Below are 19,208 nucleotides of genomic sequence, written 5' to 3' on the forward strand. Positions count from 1 at the left end.
TTATTAAAAAGCAAACAGTGAGACATAGGTTTTTTAAAAAGCAAACAGTGAGACATATAGATTTTAAAAAAATCTATTATTTTAGCATGACTTCAAAATGATTTCGTATTGTTTTTTCTTTCATTTTTTTTTGGCTTTTTGTTTTTTTTTTTGAATAAATGGGTTAAAGTAACATAAATTAATTAAGTATATACTTGTCAATTACCTAATTATTTGACGTTTTCGTTATTTTTTTTTTCACCTAAGAATGTCTCACTGATCGCACCCCTTTCAAACAGTGAGACGTTTTGACTTTTTCTACATTTTAGTCCAATGTGATGCCCTCATTCATTCTTTAACTATAAGTTTTTTTGCAACATTAAGATAAAATATGTCTTAAACTAACTTCAAAGTTTCGTTAAGCTATCTCGAAAACATTCTAAGATATACCAATTTAAAAAAAGGGTGTCTCACTGTCCGCCACTCTCCCCTACGCTTTTTTTGACAAACGTAAGGAAACGTAAGTAAGCGAGCAAAAGTTCAACCAGACTGAACTTTTGCTCGCTTTCTGACATTTATCAGACATAGTTACAGTCACCCACATTATTATTGCGCCAAATGTGAATAAAAAAAAATAAATTATTGCAAAACTATGTGTGTTTTTTAATTTCTCTATATAGATTTTGCACAAAAAAACGACATCGAGATATTTTAAATCAAAACAATTTACGTATTAAAAACAAAAAAAAATTAATGATGTTTTAAACTGAGTTTTATTGTTAAAAACAATATATTTTGATTGGTTTTGTTTTTATAACTATAGGATTAAAGAATAAACAAATTTCTATGCATTTTTTAAACACATTAATATCCTTTTTCATTTTTCCACAATTAAATCAAGATAAAGACTTGGCCCAATAATTTTGTTAAAGGCTTGGCCACACCGGAGGGTACGCGGTAGCGGTACGGGTAGCGGCAACGATATTTGTATTAAAAAAATTCCACACCCGAACGTTTATGTGTCAGTTTGGAATTTTTTCCATACAAATACCCGTACCGTTACCTGTACCTCTACCGCGTACCCTCCGGTGTGGCCAAGCCTTAATGACTGTGTTTTTTTTTATTTGACAGCAGATTTTATGTTGCAATCAGCTGTTCAAAGTCAAAGTGACAGAAGCGCGCTTTGAGGATTTCTCAATGTAACGCAACGAAGCGACGTCCTAAAGCGTGATTGTGTTTCAGCTTTAAACGTCAGTATGTCGTCAACATCGGGCAGATTGCGCAGCCAAAATTTTATTGCTGCAGAACTCAAGGAGAAATTTATTTGCCTCTTGATTTTACTTTTTTTTTTGTTAATAAATGTAAATATTGTTAAAAAAAATTAAAAGCAAACATATTAATTAGGGTGGTGCAAAAAATTTTTCTTTTTTCATTTTTCAAAAAATTTAAATTTTAATGACACAGAAAATTTCGAAATCGTGTTTTTTGAGGTAATGAGTTTATATTAATTTTTTTCGTATTAGGGTGGCTCTAAAAAATGTTATCTTTCTACAGTTGCTTGAAGAATTCCAAAAAAATCAACGTGGATATTGTTTTGACCAAATTATCGAAGAAAAAAAAAATTTCCATTAGGGTGGGTCAAATTTTTTTTTTTTTAATTAATTACAAAAAAAATTGTTTTTCACTGCAGAGAAAGTTTGTAAAACATGGTTTATGAAATAAAATGTAAAATTGGGGTAGGTATTTTCGAATTAGGGGGCTCAGAAAAATGGTATATTTAATATTTACGCTTGGAATTCAACCAATTTCAATTTAATTAATTCAGCATGAATTTAATATTACTATAGCAAAAATGCACTTAACAAACTTTCTGTGCACTAAAAATCATTTTTTTTTTCAAACGCATAAAAAAACTTTCTTGAACACCATAATTAAAAATATTTTTTCCATAGATAATTTGTTTTAAATGTGAACTACTCGGTGTTTTAATTATTTTTTTTTTAGAAGAAAGTATTTTTTTTTTAGCCACCCTAATGTAACACGGTTTACAAATTTTTCGTGTTATTAAAAACAATCAGCCCTATTCTGCTATTCGATTCACGTGAATCGAAGGATTCCGTTTCTTAACCATATCAAATTGGCTTTGAAAAACTTCTAACTTTCGATAGCAAAGTGTTGTTCACGTATGTTTTAGAAATTCTTAAGAAAAAAAAATAACCTAGATTTAATTTTAACCACTTTTTTAAACACTTCTTATTTTAGACTTTTACGTGAATCGAATAGCAGAATAGGGCTGAATATTTTCGGGAACTGAAAAAGAAATATTTTTTTGCCTAAAAAAAACTCATTCTGTGGTAATTTTTTCATATTTTTGAAGTGAAAACTTCTTTAGTATCGTAGTGATTTGAAACAAGATGAAACGAAAACGCGACACGACTTCAACTTGTTATAACTTTTTTGTTTTAATAGATAGATGAATGAAATTTGTACTGTAGATAGGTAATTAAATAAATTATAATTGTACAAAATTTGAATTAATTTCATTTTCAAAATTCGGATATAACGGTAAAAAGATGTTCTTTTCCAACACACGTTATATCTTTTGATCTAGTGCACATACAAATTTGATTTAACTTTAATACGCATGCTGATAACATAACCTTTCATTTGATATATCACACATAACGTGACGTGCTCTACAAGTTACACAATCTTAAATTGAAAAAAATACCTGTGTTTTTTTTGCTTTTTGGATGAAATTTCATCGAGTTTAAGAAATTCTAGCTCTTTTTGTAGATGTCTCATACACCTGATCGATATACATATATATTTTGAGCTAAGACAATAAGCTTTCAGATGGTGTAAAAATTTGTACAGGTTGTTGGGGGAAAAAATGGATTTAATAGTGTGAGAAGATAAAAATACGTGTTTTTTCGCTTTTTTTTATGGAAATTGATCGAGTTCAAAAAATTCTAGCTCTTTTTGTAGATGTCTCATAGACTTGATCGATACATATATTTTGAGCTAAGACAATAAGCTTTCAAGTGATATAAAATTTATCTAGGTTGTCATATAAAAAACATGGATTTGAAGGTGATAGAATAAAGATAGGTAGATTTTTTCTATTTTTTTTTGCAAGAAAAATGATTTTTTAAGGTTTCACTTCTACCACGTGTGAATTGCACACATGATTTTTTTTTTCTGACGTTTATGAACACTCAGTGACTGCTAAAAATTGTACCAACGCAGGCCTGCAAACATTCTGCAGAAGTGGTGCGTTCATTAATGCAGCAAAGCAAAAAGACGATTGGACTGACGCAGATTTCCGACGTTTATGAAAACACCCTGTATATACAGTGTACACTACGAAGATCGAAAAAAAACTTTCTTGTGCTGTAGGTACACCGTACACCTTCCGAGTCGACTATTTAGTCGGCTGACTGTGCGCACAGCACAATACCAGCTCATCCCTACTAAACTATAGGCCGACATATAGTTTGTAGTGTGCGGCTGCTCTAAATGATTAATAAAAAAGGTGCTTCAATAAAACTATTTTTGTTTTAATTAAGTATTCACCCCTATTGTGGTATCTGAAATAGTTTCCAAACGTTCCGATCAGATCTTAGATTTCGTTCGAGGTATCCACTTCGGAATAAAAAAAAAGTAAGGCGTACAATCGTATTCAATTGACACATAGAAAATTTCGCTAATTTCATCAATATTTTGTTCAAAATAAAAGCTTATGTCGTTTTCGATTGGTTTCACTCAAGGATTCACTCATTCTGAAATCCAATAAAACAGTTTGAATCGTTTCCACTCAATTCTGAAAGTTTGTATCGGTGTTAGTGAATAATCAAATAAAAAAATTTAATTTTGTACGAGAAAATTTTGTTTGACATTTACTTTCTATGTATAAGTAATTTTGAGTCGATTCTGATTTGAAATCAAGAAGAGAATTTTACTTCTGAGAAGCGTTTAAGCTGTCATGTTTTTGTGAATAAAACGCTTTCAGAAGGCTTCTGAATGCTTCCGGACGCTTCCGGACGGCCAATCGAAAACGACATTAAAGTACTTATGTATGTAAAATAGCAAAAAAAAAAAGTGTTTGCTGATGTATTTCACTGATAGCTATAACAATTGAGCTCTAGTGTAGGTACAATTATTGCACTCTAATAAAGCAATTTATAATTTCTTACTTACTTTTTGTGAAAATTCTATTTTTATTAAAATATTCCGCAACCATTTTCTATCGAAAATCCTTTGCTGAATGCACTTCATCGCAAGGCGTTGATGACCGTTCAGCGATTCAGAACAGATCGGAAAGAAATTCTATTGAAAGAAAACGGTTTCCAAAAGACAAAACTCGTTGGCTACAATCCTTAAGGCAGTGATGCTTTACATCAAAAACATTTTTGGTGAAAACGTGATCCTTTGTAGGTAAGGTAGTGTTTTCTTGTCATACAAATGCAAAAGCAGAAATGCGTTTATGAAGGTGAAATTCAAAAACGCCACACTTCTTTTGCATCACAACTTTTTGTATGGAAAGAAAACACTACCTTACCTACAAAGCATCACGTTTGCACCAGAAATACTTTTGATTCAAATTTTTGAGGCGTTAATGAACTCAGACGAATTCACCCGTTATAATTCAAAACCGAAATGGACATTACTCTTTTATTTTATTTTAATTTATATTTCTTTATTTTATTTTAATTGAAAAAAACTTCCAAAATGTTGTATATATTAATGTTTTATTTTTCCAGTTTTTCAATTAATAAATTTGTTGTTTAAAATAAAATAAATACACATTTTTATGTTAAACGAAAAAAAAAAAAAAATAATAAGGACCACAAAATATGCTCAAAATGTATGTTTCATTTTTTTTCTTCTTTACTGTATACTGTTCGCTTGTTATTGATATTTTATTTTTTTTTTTATTTGAATGATGTATGATTTATTATTATGTATATAAGATATTTTTATTTTGTTTTTTAATAATATTAAAAATTATATAAACGTAGTTTTTAAATTAATAATGTATTCATTTTTTATTTTTTTTTTCTCTTTTGTTTTTTAATAATAGTTCCATGTGTGTTGTATGTGTGTGTATCTAGTTGTTGTAGTTATATAGCAATAATAAAACAATTAAAAACAATATATTTCTTATGAATTACACAATAAAATGAAACAAAAAAAATAAAATAAAAATTAAAAATTAAAAATACAAATAAAAATTAATTAATTAATTATACATTTTTGTTCGTTCCTTGCCAGACAAATAAAAATAATAACATTTATGTATAGTATATATATTAGTTTTCTACTACGAAAAAAAAAAAGAATATAATAATATAACAATGATAAAAGTAGTGTTAATAAAATTCAAAAAAAATTGGTAAATATTATTTTCTTTACTTTTATCTTTTTTTTTCTTCTTCTTCAAAATAAACAAAAAAAAAAAATATTTAAAAAAAACTTCTTTTTTTCTGTTCTTTGCCTAACCAATATTATAATTCTGAATCTTTATATGCGCGTGTTGGTGTGTTTATATTATGATATGAATGATTCAATGGATTTGTTAACAATTTAAACGAAAAAAATTGAATAATACAAAATAGATAAAACAAAAACAAAAGTTTACGTAAAAATTTTTTCTGTTTTTTTTTTTCAATGAGAGACATAAAATAAATTACTTCGAGTGTGTTCTTTTGTTGGTTCGTCTTCAATCAGAGAGTTTTTAAAAACCTAAATTATTCTCTTTTGATTGATTTCTTGTGGGATTTTTTAATTTTTATTTTTTATGTAAAAAAAATTATCTTTAACACTTTTGTTTTATTTAAATAAATTATTGTGTTTTTTTTTTATTCATCTTTTTATTAATAAATTTTTTTATATTCTTTTTTTTTTTAAATGAATCCTAAAAAAAGAACTCTATAGCTTTCAACTTACATTTAACCTGAAAACAGGAAAAATATTGACTAAAAAATATATTCGCAATAACAAGAGGTTTACATTTTTGTATTTTTTTTTTTATCATTTTTTAATTAAAAAAATTTAGATTCCTATCAATTTTTTTTTAATTAGTTTTGTTTTTGTTTTTCTATTTTTTTTTTGTTTGTTGTTTTAATTCGTTTTTTTTTTTCTTTTTTTTTTGCTTCTACAAAATATAAGCACACACTCGTATAAATCTGGCCAACGAGAGAATTTTGAAATAAAATTTAACTACTCTCTTTTTTTGTTTTTGTTTTGTTCTGTTTTGATGGTAAAATGGCTGGTGATATGCCCTTCAGTAATTTGTTTTTATATTGGTCGTGTGAAATTGGCAGGGAAGAGTCCTTTTTCTTGTGTGCCTTCTTTTTGGCCCATGAGCCAGCCTTCCTCCTGAAATGAAAGAGAATATTTAAAATTTTCAGGAATACTTTTATTTAGAGGTAGTTAAAAGTTAGCTTAGTATTTATTTTTTATATATTAATTTTATCTATAGTGGTTCCTTTAGTCGTTTGAAAGTATTGTTTCTGCAAATAATTTGATATCAAATGCCAATGTAGTGTTCAAAAATAAGCTTCGAATTTTAGTCAAAACTATTTGAACTTAGTTGGGTGGTCTAAAATTTTACTTTTTTTTTCAATCAATTTATTTCAGTTTGTTTTAGTCTTAGTCTTAGTCTTTTTAACATTTTCATCAAAACAAAAATAAGTTACGCATACACCCCAGTGACTAAATTTCATGAAAGACTTCCTATTACTGCATTGAACCAGTAAACATTTAGTAAATCAAAGATCATTTGCGTCAAAAATAATTTGCACGTCCCTTTTGGAAGAAAAGTCATACAATTTGGTTCACTAAATGATAAATAAGTACATAATTCATAATAATTCATATTCTCCAATTCGAAAAAACTGCCATTTTTGTATTCAATTCAGTCGGTTTCACAATAAGCTTTTAAATGAAATTGAAAAGATTTTTAAAATTTAATCCAATCTAGAACGAAATTTGCCAACTCCTTAAAACACACTTTGAATTTTAATTGCGATATAGGTTGTAAATATGTATCAAGTTATGCATTCGTACACAAAAAAAGTTGAGATAACAATCAGACATGACATTACGATGATAGAAAAGGCCAAAAAAGTGGGTCCCAAGGTCCGTCTGTCTGTATGTCCGCGTGCCTGTCTATCTGTATACGAAGCTACAGCCTAAACAGATGGACCGATTAAAGTCAAACTTGGTTTGTAGCTTTATTTGGCGACTCTCTAGATGGGTTTTTGGAATTAATTTTTTTGGACCAAAAATAACGGTACTTGTCATACCGATTATAGTAAAGTTGAAATTACTCGAAAACGGCTCTAACGATTTTGTTAAAAAAATTCAAATCTGATATTCTCCGAAACTATAATTATTGTAAAAAGCATTTCTATAATTTCAATAAAAGCAAAAAAAAAAAAAAAACAAATTTGAAAAAAAAAAATGTTTGGATTTTTAAAAAATTTTCGACATTGAATTTTTTTGAAAATTTGATTTTAGGTGTTGAAAACTTTTTTTTTTTTGTTTAATGACTTATAAAAAATTTGTTTTCTAAAAAACGGCTCTAACGATTTTGAAATTCTAAAAATGCTTTTTAATAAAAGAAATGAAAATGCATACTTTTTTTTGAGCTTAGTTTGATTTCAGAAGTTGTTTTTTTTTCTTTGAAAAACAAATGTTAAGTTTTTTTACATTAATATTCTAAGACCCGTTTGCTGAATCGAAACTTAAGCATTTAAGTTCTACATAAATCCTTATATGACAGTTTACGCAGAGGAAAAAGTAGGGAATAAGAGTTAATGTTCAACATAAATTATTTAAGTTTCGATTCAGCAAATAAAGCCGTGTGTGAATTGCGTTAAATAGTATACACCGTGTAAAATTTTTGACACTATTGAGGTGAATAAAAAATTTTCAGCTGTTAAAAATTTATTGGGCTCTGAGACCTGGTTAAATTTCAGTTAAATTTTGTTTGCAGATGGTTTTGTTTTGTTTTTTTTTTTTTTTTTATTAAAAAGGAGTATCATGGCAGAAAAAAGGCAGACAAAATTTTGAACAATAATCCATACAGCTGAAATTTTTTTTATTAACCTCAAAAATTTTACACGGTGTTAACTATTTAACGCAATTCACACAAGGCCCAAATAAACGAAATTTGGTTCTGAAAAATTCTGTAAAAGACGAAGGTGTTAAGTGATAATTAAAAAAAATTGAGTAAACAGCGTTTAAAGTTTTTTAAAGCTAGAGAGTCCTTTAGGGGGCGTCATTCAACGTTTTCGTACTCTGAATGCTAAAATTCTATTGTATGGACTTTGACTGTTGGAAATATATCACTAAAAAAGCTTGATTTTAGTGATACTAAGTGTTAAAGTTAATTGAATGAAAATACATATTTTCATTTGAATTTTAAAATGTATTTACCTGATCTTCAGGATCGTCATATTCTATAACGCGAATAATATCTCCTATTTCAAAGCTCAATTCATCTGCGTCTTCTTTGACATATCCGTAAGTCGCCTTCACGCGATACAAAACTCCAGGTGGAAGTTCCGTTGCTGAACCGCCTGAAATATTAAAACAGAAAAACGAAATTCTTAAAAAATTCTTTTATAAACAAAAATTTAAAAAATATACAACAATATTTTGTTTATTTGTATACTGTCTTTGAGCAAGCCACAAACAACTTTGTGTATGTTTAGTAGGGTTAAACATCTTTCTTCTTTCTAATTTCTTTTTTTAATTATTTTTCATTTAAACGGAATACAAAAATTTCAAAATGTACTGTTTCAAATTATTATTAATTTTTTTTTTTTTAATTCAAAAATTTTTTCGGAAAACGCGTGCATCTTCTCCGCATATATTGCACAAACAAAAATTAAATTTAGTTTATGTAATCTGTGTGGGAAAGTGTTTCGGTTTTCTTTTTGTTTTTCCACAAGATTGTTCAAAACCTACTCACCGCCGCCCAATGGCACATCGTAAAATGGTTCCGTTTTTGGTGTGCCATTGTCATTACCTCCTAATGCCATCGCCGCCGCATTGTCGTCCTGCTGTTTCGGGATGTTTCCATTTCCATTGACTTGTTTTGTTGTCGCCGTCGTTTTCATCACAGCATTGTTTGCCTCGTCGGTTGTTGTGGTCGTCGTTGTTGTTGTTGTAGTTTTCCTCAAACCCTCACCGTCATTTGTTGTTGTTTCAGTAATTTTCATCTTTTTTTGTTGAATTGTCGTTGTGCTATCAGCTGGAATCACCGCCGCATCTGTTTGTGTGGGTGCGGCGGGAGGAGCAGCTGGGGAATTTGCATTCGGGCTGTTAAGCGTTTCATTGTCAATCTTGTGCTGATTGTCAGCAATGTTGTTAATTCCTCTCAATCGGTCTTGATTTGAATTTTGACGTCGAACAGAAACGATTTCATCTGTATTTTGGTAAGATGGTTCATCATCGACTTCTAATGAACCAGGAGTCGCCGCTGATAATCGGGGAGCTGAACTTGTTGGCGATGATGGTGGCGAGCCACTACTCGCCAGGCTGATACGTTGTTCTTGGACTTTCTGGATGATATCTACACTCTCGATTGGAGTTGTGTCTGGCGTTGGAGAAATTGAATCAAGTCTTGGTGATGATTGTTCGAGTTGTGAGCTAGGACTGGATGATGCTGCTCTCACGTGCAATACAGAAGAGCAGAAGAGCGAACAACAACAGCAGTAGCAGCAAAACAACAACAAACGAAGCATAGCAAATAAAAAAAAAGGAAAAAACGAAAACAAAACAAACGAAAAAAACAAATCAAACGCATGCTTAATAATTTTTTAGTCTCAAGACATTCATAAGAATAAAATAAATAATTAATATTAGTTAGTATTTATTTATTATTGGAAAATATTGTTAACGAGTTTTGAAAAGAAAGAGCATTCCGAAAGAAAGAAAAACTCATTCGCAAGCTTATATAGATTTTTAGATTGAATTGTTTAAGAATTTTTTTTTTAAGTATTAAATATAAATAAAATTATTTTTTAATATTTTTTTATAGAGTATATTGTTTTAATGTTTTTATGGGTAGTGAATGCATAATATGAATAAAAAAAAAGACATCAATTTCAATCTAAAAACCGATGTTTCCTTTATGTTTTTTTTTTTTTTTTTTTTTTACAAAAAAGCAAATAATAAAACAAAATAGAAAAATTAAATAGCAAATTAAAACAAAATTTAAAAAGGAAAACCAATCAAAACTAGACGAAAATTTTTTTGTGTCTGTGTGTAAAATGTTTAAACATAAACTTACGACTGTTGGCATTGCTGGAGCCATTTGTTGTTACTTGATTTTGGTAACTGCTGTTATTGGCGTTTGTGTTGTTTAGTTGTTTAACTGGTGATTGCACTGGGCTGGGTTTAATGGCATTTGCTATGAATATACGAATATAAAAAAAAAATTAAAAAACATTTAAAAAACAAAATAATGATTTGAAAGACATTGAAATTATGATATGAAAACTCAAAATTTCATGTAAATAGAAAGACTTGAAGAATCGCATAAGTTTAAGCAAATTCTGCACGAGTGTGTATTTTTAAAAAATATTTTGAAAACATCGAAATATAAGGTAAGAAAATGTATAAGTCTTTTATAACATTGTTTATATAACTTAAAGATCTAGAAATAAGAATATACTTAACAATAAAAAAACAGTACCATACTGCATGAGAGGTTTAAACGGGGTTTTACAAAAATTCTTTGTATTGTATTTAGAGGGACTAAAAAAAAAAAAAACGGGATACAGTTTTACATGCAATTCTTAAAACTGTATTGAATTTCAGCGATTTGGTTATTGGTCGAATGTTTTGTTTTAATTTTGAAAGTTTAAAGCCAATCGGACTATGTGGCGTATGAGTGACTTTTTTGCATATTCAAAATAAAATATAGCTGACGAGCATGGTGTTTAGTAATTAAAATCTGTATTAAGTTAGATGGCAGTTTTATAGATGGTGTCCGGTTAAAAATGGATAAGCATAAAATGGCTGCTAGCTAAACTTATGTATGACTGTACTAAAACCAAATAGAAAAATTTCTATCGCAACCAGTTTAGAAAATATTAGCTTTTTTTCGTTCAGTGTATTTTAAATTTCGTCATCTTTCGTATTCGGTTACCACAACCACGAATGAAGGAATATTATAAATTTCATTTTTTTTTTTATTATTTTCTACAATAATTGACTAAATACATGAGCATTTAAAAATTTTGAAATTGATGAATGAAATTTGAAATTTTAAACTACTGTGTGGTGGGATTGTGGAATGGCAATCGTTTTTGTCATATCTAGAGTTACTAGGAAGTTATTGGTACCAAAGTGCATTTCTATGCAAATTTCGCAGCATTTATTAATAATTAATTAAAATATTCGAACCATTGACTTCAAAGAACATCACTATTTTGGACATGATTTGTAGAGCATTTTGTTCACTAACTAATTCTAATTCTTTCAATTAGAATAAGTTAGTTATGGTAGCAAAACTTAATGAGCAAAAGTTAATTAACAAAACTTATTGAGCACTTAAGCAGGTATTTTAGTGCATAGCATTTTTGAATATTTTCACTTGAAATTTCTTACAAATCCTTAAAACATTATTCCGCACAGAAACATGAACGGACGTTTGGTTTATTAACGACAACAGAATCTATAAGCAAATTAAGTTTGCTATTTTTAGGTAAGAAACCGACAAGTAACTTCAAAAGCTTGCCAATTTGCAGTTCAAATTTGGCTTTTTTTAAATTTTGGGAAGGGATATTTTCGGACTCAAGTCTTAAGTTTTGGTTTAAAGATACGATTTCGTAGTGAACAGATCTATCCATTTGCTCACCAAAATTAAAAATCTACTTTCTTTTAGTTTTCTTAAAAGAAATAATTGCTGAAAAAAAGTTAATGTTAACAAATTTACTTCAAATCCATCGAGTGATACATAAAAGAAAGGCCTCTCTAAGCTCTCGTGATACATGAAACAAAATTGATTTTATTTTAAATATTTGGATGCTGATTTCTTTGGTACCAAATCTCGAAACATGTTTTGGTTTAAATATTTGTGTTTGTAGCGGACAGACCAATCCATTTCGGTGCAAAAATTATAAATAAGTGTATATTTCTTTTTTAGATTTTTGAGAAAAGACGATTGGATAGATACCCTTGCAGATATTTCCAAAAGAAAAGCAAACTCCATTAATGGTTGATAACCAAAATTACTTAAATTTTAAAAATTTCAAATGTGTTCTCAATTTAAAGTGAAAGCATTCAAAGTAACTCGAGCTATACTATACTGCTTCATCTTGAGCTACTTTTTTAGAAGGCGCGTACAGAGATTAACTGTAGTAACGCTATTTTGTAATATTTTATATGAAAATATTTGCAATTACATTTAATATCGCATCAATAGATGGCTATTTCAACTATAATTAATAATTAACTAGTTAATTATATTAAAATTAAGTTAAAACTCAACGGGTCACCGTGGCGTATGAGTAACTTTTATTTCATTCCAAATAAAATGTAGCATACGTACTTGTTTTTTAATTTAATTCTTACTACGCTAGTAAGCAATTTAATGTGTCATATCAAGCCTTCACGCCAAATAATCGTGAGCACAAAAAAAACATGTAATTGTAATTTTTCCAATATTGAGAACCAAAAGGATCCAATTTGTTGCGACTGATTTAAGCAGAAGCAGTATATTATTTGTTAGGTTCTTTTATGTCTAGTAGTGGTTCAAACCGATAATTGAACATCTTATTGGTTCTCAGAATTTGGCAACTTGTTCATCTCGAATAATTACTGTTTTCGATTAAACGCAATTCTAATAAAATTTCAAAAAACCCTTTTTACTTTTAAACTACCTAATAGTTTCTCAGAATAGTTAGCATTTAATAAACAATTTCATAACTTCGTCTGAGGAAATATGTGAACTCGACTCGAGACGGTTAAATGCACTAACTCAACTTAAGCTTTCAAACTAAGATATAGTTATTAAACAAATGCTAAATCACTTTTGTATTTCTTAAAACACAAAGTTAAACCCTTTTTTATACCTGTTGATTTCTTTAGTGTGTTATTTCCTCGTTGTGAATCTGTGGCCAATTTATCAACGATTGTTTCTAATTCCGAAAATATCTAAAACAAAAAAAAAAAAAACAAAAACAAAAAATTAATAAATATTTAATTTTAATAAAAAATATTAACATACCTTCGCCGATTCAGTGTGGAAAACTTGTTCTGATGCGAAAAGTGTTTGCAAATTTGTAACCAAAAACAATATTCTGGAATCATATAGAGCCGGCAGTTCATCGTGTAATTCCGTGTTAAGAATTTCATAAGTTCGACGAGCCTCCTCTAATTGTTCACGACTTTTTGTTATCTATACAATCACACATAATATATATGGATGGGAGTACACACGCACGTGAATTTAATTATTTTAATTTATATTTTTTTTTTTTTGTATTTTACCTTAACATCATCTTTACGTTTGCTGGCACTAGCTTGCACACTTTGGAACGAATGTCGTTGACCATCATAGTCAATGAGTTTTCTATTCCTCTTTTCTACTTTTTTCTAAAAATATAAAAAAAAAAGAATAAAAGATATTAAAATCATAGAAATAGATAAATGTATATGTGTGCCTTTAAAAGGAACTAACCTTCATTTCAGGAAATTGATTCGTGTACGTGCAAAGTGGAATCAGAACTTGATCGGTCAATTTATGAGAGAAATCCAACCATAGACTCTCTGTGCTAGATGCTTGTGCAGTCAGGGCATCATATCCATTCCAATGTGGTTCATATACTTCACAAATTGCATCCATTAAGGATTTGGAAGCAGCTTGAATAGCTGACAAAAAAAAAAAAATGAACAAAGAATACAAAATGAATTAGGCTTTATTCGTCTTTCGGATAAAGATATAAAAATTGAATTTATTCATACCTCGAACACATCGTATGTAATTGCCAAATTCCTTTTGCAATTTATTGGCACTGTTTTGTTGACGTGTAAAATTGTTCAGATGATCGTCAAAAATTTCATCTGCCGTCCGGTCGACTTTTCCCAAATTGTGTAAAATCTGCAAAATAAAAAAAATGAAATTAAATGTTTGATTAAATAGGAGAACAATGCACTTAGTTTTATACATATATCTATGTTTTAGCTGGTAAATTTATTGTATTTTTTATTTGGCAAGCAATAACTTTTGGCGGGGGTTTGAACACATCGTATTTGAACTTTATTAAAATTGATGATTTATGATCAAATAAAAAAAAAAAATATACACGTGTATCAAACGTGTGGAACCATTTGGCAAGCATTTGGCTTATTTGGCTGGGAAAGCACAGAAAAAGATTTTGGGTTTTGAATTAAGAAGATTTTGAATTTAATGAATAGTATCTATTTATGAAAAATTCTTCAAAATCATTAAAACATTTCCGAGGTAGTCATTTAGATTTGAATATGTCCGACCGGAAGCGGATATTCTAACTTATTTTTAAAAGAATACCAAATTTATTTTAATTTTATCTTTTTGAAAAAGTTATAAAATAGAAGTGCTCGTCAAAATGATCCGGATTTAAATCTTTAACCATTATAGCGTTTAAAACTAAGCACACATGAACTCCACACAAAATTGGGTTCTCCGGTAAATTGAGCTAAAAGTGTGTATTGTGCATTTTCGGTCAGCGAAAATATCCGGCGCTTGTTCTAAACAAGTTAATGAATGAAAAATTCGACAAAAGTTGTAGAAGTTTGAAAAATAAAAAAAAAAAGTTGTCCAAGGCTTTTATTGGTAGTTTTCATGAAAAATAACTTTCTTTTTTTATAACAGACAAACAACTAAGTTTAGTTAAAATTACGAGCACTGATGGGGAATGGTATATTTTTTAATAATTATCGCTTGTAAAGTTTCCATGACCACTTTTTTGAGATATTTTTCGATTACAATGTTTTTTTTACTATAAATATTAATGTCAATATCATAACAATAAGTGAAGAAGACAATAACAATGCAAAATCTTTGTTACGCTCATTTTTGTAGGCGTTTTTAATTAAATCGTTGTACGCAGGTGAAACGAAAAGTTTTTATAAACCTCCATAGTGTTGTCAATGTCAACATAATGGGCACGTTCAAAGAGCTAACTTAAAGCTATCGGATAGCTTTTTGTTGTTGTAAACAATGTTAAAAATTAGCAAGGAAACGAACCATTTTCTGTTAAAAAATAATCTGAAGGTATCCCAGAATTTCTGGTATACCTCAGGTATCCGAGTGATCAGCTGATATACATTTGGCTTTTTTTTATTTTGATTACTTTTCGGGCTATTATTCAGCTTCAAAATAAAAAAAAATTGCAAGAAATAAAGTCAAAGCGATTGTGCAAGTACTTTTCAACAATAAAAAAAATGTAATTTGCTCAAAAGAAAAAGTTTCCTCTTCTCAATATTTACATATTTTTTTAGTAGCTGCTTGGGCAAGCTATCTGGATACCTCTTTGTTCAAAAAGATATTCCAGATACGGGTATCCCAGATAGCCTATCCGATAGGTGTTTGAACGTGCCCAATGTAAAATTAAACCAAAAAAAAAACATCAGCCAATTTTTTTTTTATCAAAATAAATAAAAAATCAATTTCTGCTAAGAAAAATGTTCGCGAAAGTAAAAATGTCCAAAAAAAACTATCAAAATAATATGGTAGGGGTAAGAATTTTGTCCTTTGAAAAAGTTTTTTTTTTTTTAATTTTTGAGTGTTTATTTAAGCGCATATTTGAGAGCAATTATTTCAATATGAACATCTTGGAAATTTGTGTTAGATTTTTGAGATTTTAAGTTTCGAAATGAAACCAGAAAGTCTCGAAAATAGTATATTTTCAAGAATCCCACAAAGGAACAAAATGATCAAGAAGATCATCATGTTTTTAGGACCACTGTTCCAGGATTTTCTGATTCCCATCTGAAAAAATCAAGGACATTTTAAAGGTGGAGTTACGAAAATTATGTCAAAAACTTGTGAACAAAATTCTGACGAAGGTTTTCGGGATGAAATTAATCTACCTAGCTCAAATCTACAATTTTGAGTGGGGTCCTTTGTTATAATTGTAGTGCTTTTCTTTTTTGTAGAGCACACAAAATGGACCCTGGTCCAAATTCGAAAGTGCGTACTTTATTTTGTCCAGTCCTGTAGCAGTACAAAGTGGTTCTTGGAAATAATTTTTTAAAACCCAAAAATAACCGTACTTGTACGATTATTTTCTCAAAAACGACTCTAACGATTTTGTTAAAGAAAAATCAAGTTTTAGAAAACATAAATTGTTTTTAGTGAAGTTTTCGAAAACAGGAGAAATTTTTTTTTTCATATTTTGGTTTTAGATGTTGATCAATATTTACTAGAAAGGCCAGGGAAGTTATAACAACACGAAAAAAAATTAGTTCTTGGCCAGAAGTGGTTATTAAGTCAATATGATAATGCAATAAATAATTAAAAATAAGTTTAAAATTGATTCTACTAATAAGATCATAAAGTCTGTCAAAATTAGTTTTCCTACAAGTAAAAGGAATTTCTTATTTGTTTTATATTTATTGTATTATACTAATAATTTAAATGGTTTTTTTCAGTAAACTCATTACTAAATGCAAAAGAACCAATGGCAAATCCTAATTTTGGAGAAAAATAATATATAAAATTGTCTGACGCACATGTCATTTTCTTCCTTCTTCTTTCGATCGCTCTTTGAGTCCATAATTTATTTTTAAATTAATTATACATTCATATGACGTTTTTTTTGTTAGTGTAGAGTAGATCTATGAGTAAATACCAAGGAAAAAGAACTGCCACTACCGCCCACTATTATTTGTGTCGACTCTGTTGTGCGATACAAAAAAAAAAAAATCCACAACTGCTGCCGGTAAAATGTCAGCGACTGCGCCTAGTTCGACACGCAAAAATATCTCAAAACTTATATTTGGCTAACCCAAATAGCTTAATCATAAAAACACATCGCTTAAACGATGAAGGAACAACAACTGCTGCCAACAATTTCAGTTTCCTTTTCATTTTAGCTCGAATGCAAAATTTATGTTTCAGAATAAAATCAAACAAAAAAAAAAAACAATCTTTCAACATACACAAAACCTAATTACATGCAGGGAATCGTTTAATATGTAGAAAATAAAAAAAAAATTATTGTAAGAACTGATGTTATCGGGAAGAAGATGCCAATTTTTTGTTTGAATTTTGTTTCGTTTTGTCAACGAAGAAAGAAAATTCTTGGCACTGACCAGAGTTTGAAACACTTCTGTGTAAAGAGAAAGGGCATTAATGTTTCTGTATTGTTTTCTAAAAATCTCACATAAATTCCTCCCCGCCTGATAGATGGGATGAGGTGGTAGAATTGAAAAAAGCCAATAACCTGCACATATGGTCGCAGTTGATCAAATTTTGGCAATTGCATTTGGTTTTTTTTTGTGATGAATTTGTATTTCTATTTTGGCGAACAATTATATTGAGATGTTATTTTGGTTTATTTTTTTTTTATAAAAATTATTGCGTCGGTTTTTTTAAGCAATTAATTTTAGTGAATTAAAAAATGAACTGACGAAAAAATATAATTAAAATAAAAAAGGCTGTCAAACAACTAGTGTATTTTAACACATGTCTGAAGAATAACACCCAATAAATTTCCAAAGTTTCTGGCTTTCGGAATTTATTCATGAAAATTGTTTATATTTGTGCTCGTTTTGACAGACTTGTTTTCCAGACATTTTTAAATGTTTTTATTTTTTAATTCTTAGATTTTTAGATTTTCAGAAAGTAATAATTGTTTACAAGTTATTTACAGTCTTTACATCTTTAAGTGAAATATGTATTAATTTTAAGATGTTTTAAAAGAGCTTTATAAGGAGCTTCAAATATCGTTTAAATTTTAGTTTAACCAAAAAAATTAAAATCTTTTAAAAATTTTGAAAAAAAAAAAACTTTTATACCATAAAAATACCTAAATATTTTTCGTTATTTTGAAAATTTTTAATTTTCCTTGGTTTATCTAAAATTTTAACGGTATTTATTTATAAAATGTTCAAAAGAATTTGATTCCGCTCATAAAAAAGTGTTTATATAAGTCATTTACAGCTGCAAAAATGTGGTGTTTTATTTCATCTCAAAAGGTCAATCCCTCAGAACAGAAAAACTGTTTGAAGAGTAAATCTTTAATCTTGTTACCCATATCTATAAAAAACCGTAAAAAGGTCTACTTTGATAGCTTATCTAAATTGATTTAAAATGTAAGAAAACTTGATTTTTTTGTAGAAAATTAAATGAAGTGTATCCTTGAATTATCTGTAAAATGATCTGTTGTGGAGGTATTGATAGCCAAAGTTTGAGTATGGTTTTTGGTTTAATGACTGATATTGCAGCCTAAAAAAAATCGTAAAAATTTTGAAACAAAAAGAAAATTGAATCTTAAAAAATAGCTTTTCTTAAGAAAAAAAATAAAAACAACAAAATTGGAAAATTCTGGTTTTTGGATAATTCCAATGATTTTGCTATTTAACCATTTGAAATAATTCTAAAATTCTTAAACTAGAAGAATTTAGCTTTCACATGTTGTTTTGTTTCGTCATGATACGATTATATTTTTACTGATACAGCCTATCGAAAATAACGAATTTTGTGTTCCTTAATTTTTTTTGGCTAGTGTAGTTTTAAATATAAACTGATGTTCTCAAAAAAAACTAACAAAAAGCACTTATGCCCTAGGTATTTCTGTATTGTACTCTTCTTATACGCAAAATTTCTAGTTGATGATTATCAACACATTATGTATTAGGGTGGGTCAAAAAAATCGAATTTATTTTTTTTGATTTGGTACTCCGAAAAATCGATTGCTAGACACCTCTAGAATATACACACCAAATATTATCTTCTAAACGGTTAAAACAAATAATTTGCTGCCAAGGAACTTTTTATAGAACGTTTAAGCCCATACAAAAAAACATCTTGCTAATTTGAAAATATTGAATTTTCAGTGAATTAGAAAATTTTGAAAAGTAAAAAATGTTTTTCATATTTTTTTTTAACTTTGACCTTGAATATCTTTAGAATGGTTAGATTATTGAAAAAAATTATTCAGACCCTTTTTGTGGACCAATCTGTTTCCTACAAGAATAAGTCTTGCGCGTTTGATTTTTAT

The 19,208-nt window shown here is 28.6% G+C and overlaps 1 protein-coding gene across 3 annotated transcripts in view; it reads right to left on the bottom strand.

The window, feature by feature from the left end:
- Positions 1 to 5,849: 5,849 nt before the first annotated feature.
- The window catches only part of LOC129907873 (myc box-dependent-interacting protein 1), a 94,259-nt gene continuing 80,900 nt past the window's right edge, over positions 5,850 to 19,208 (bottom strand). The window contains exons 2-10 of one of the 3 annotated variants that reach the window (XM_055984297.1): positions 13,966 to 14,101; positions 13,682 to 13,872; positions 13,492 to 13,596; positions 13,229 to 13,399; positions 13,074 to 13,155; positions 10,286 to 10,405; positions 8,963 to 9,589; positions 8,425 to 8,567; positions 5,850 to 6,360 (exon numbers count right to left, since the gene is read on the bottom strand). In XM_055984297.1, the coding sequence (XP_055840272.1) occupies positions 6,280 to 6,360; positions 8,425 to 8,567; positions 8,963 to 9,589; positions 10,286 to 10,405; positions 13,074 to 13,155; positions 13,229 to 13,399; positions 13,492 to 13,596; positions 13,682 to 13,872; positions 13,966 to 14,101 (1,656 nt within the window). In that variant the 3' untranslated portion in view covers positions 5,850 to 6,279. Of the gene's footprint in view, positions 6,361 to 8,424; positions 8,568 to 8,962; positions 9,659 to 10,285; positions 10,406 to 13,073; positions 13,156 to 13,228; positions 13,400 to 13,491; positions 13,597 to 13,681; positions 13,873 to 13,965; positions 14,102 to 19,208 lie in introns of all 3 variants that reach the window. The other 2 variants (XM_055984295.1, XM_055984296.1) reach the window with 2 other exon arrangements.

Source organism: Episyrphus balteatus, chromosome 1 (assembly GCF_945859705.1).
Source record: "Episyrphus balteatus chromosome 1, idEpiBalt1.1, whole genome shotgun sequence".
NCBI lineage: Eukaryota > Metazoa > Arthropoda > Insecta > Diptera > Syrphidae > Episyrphus > Episyrphus balteatus.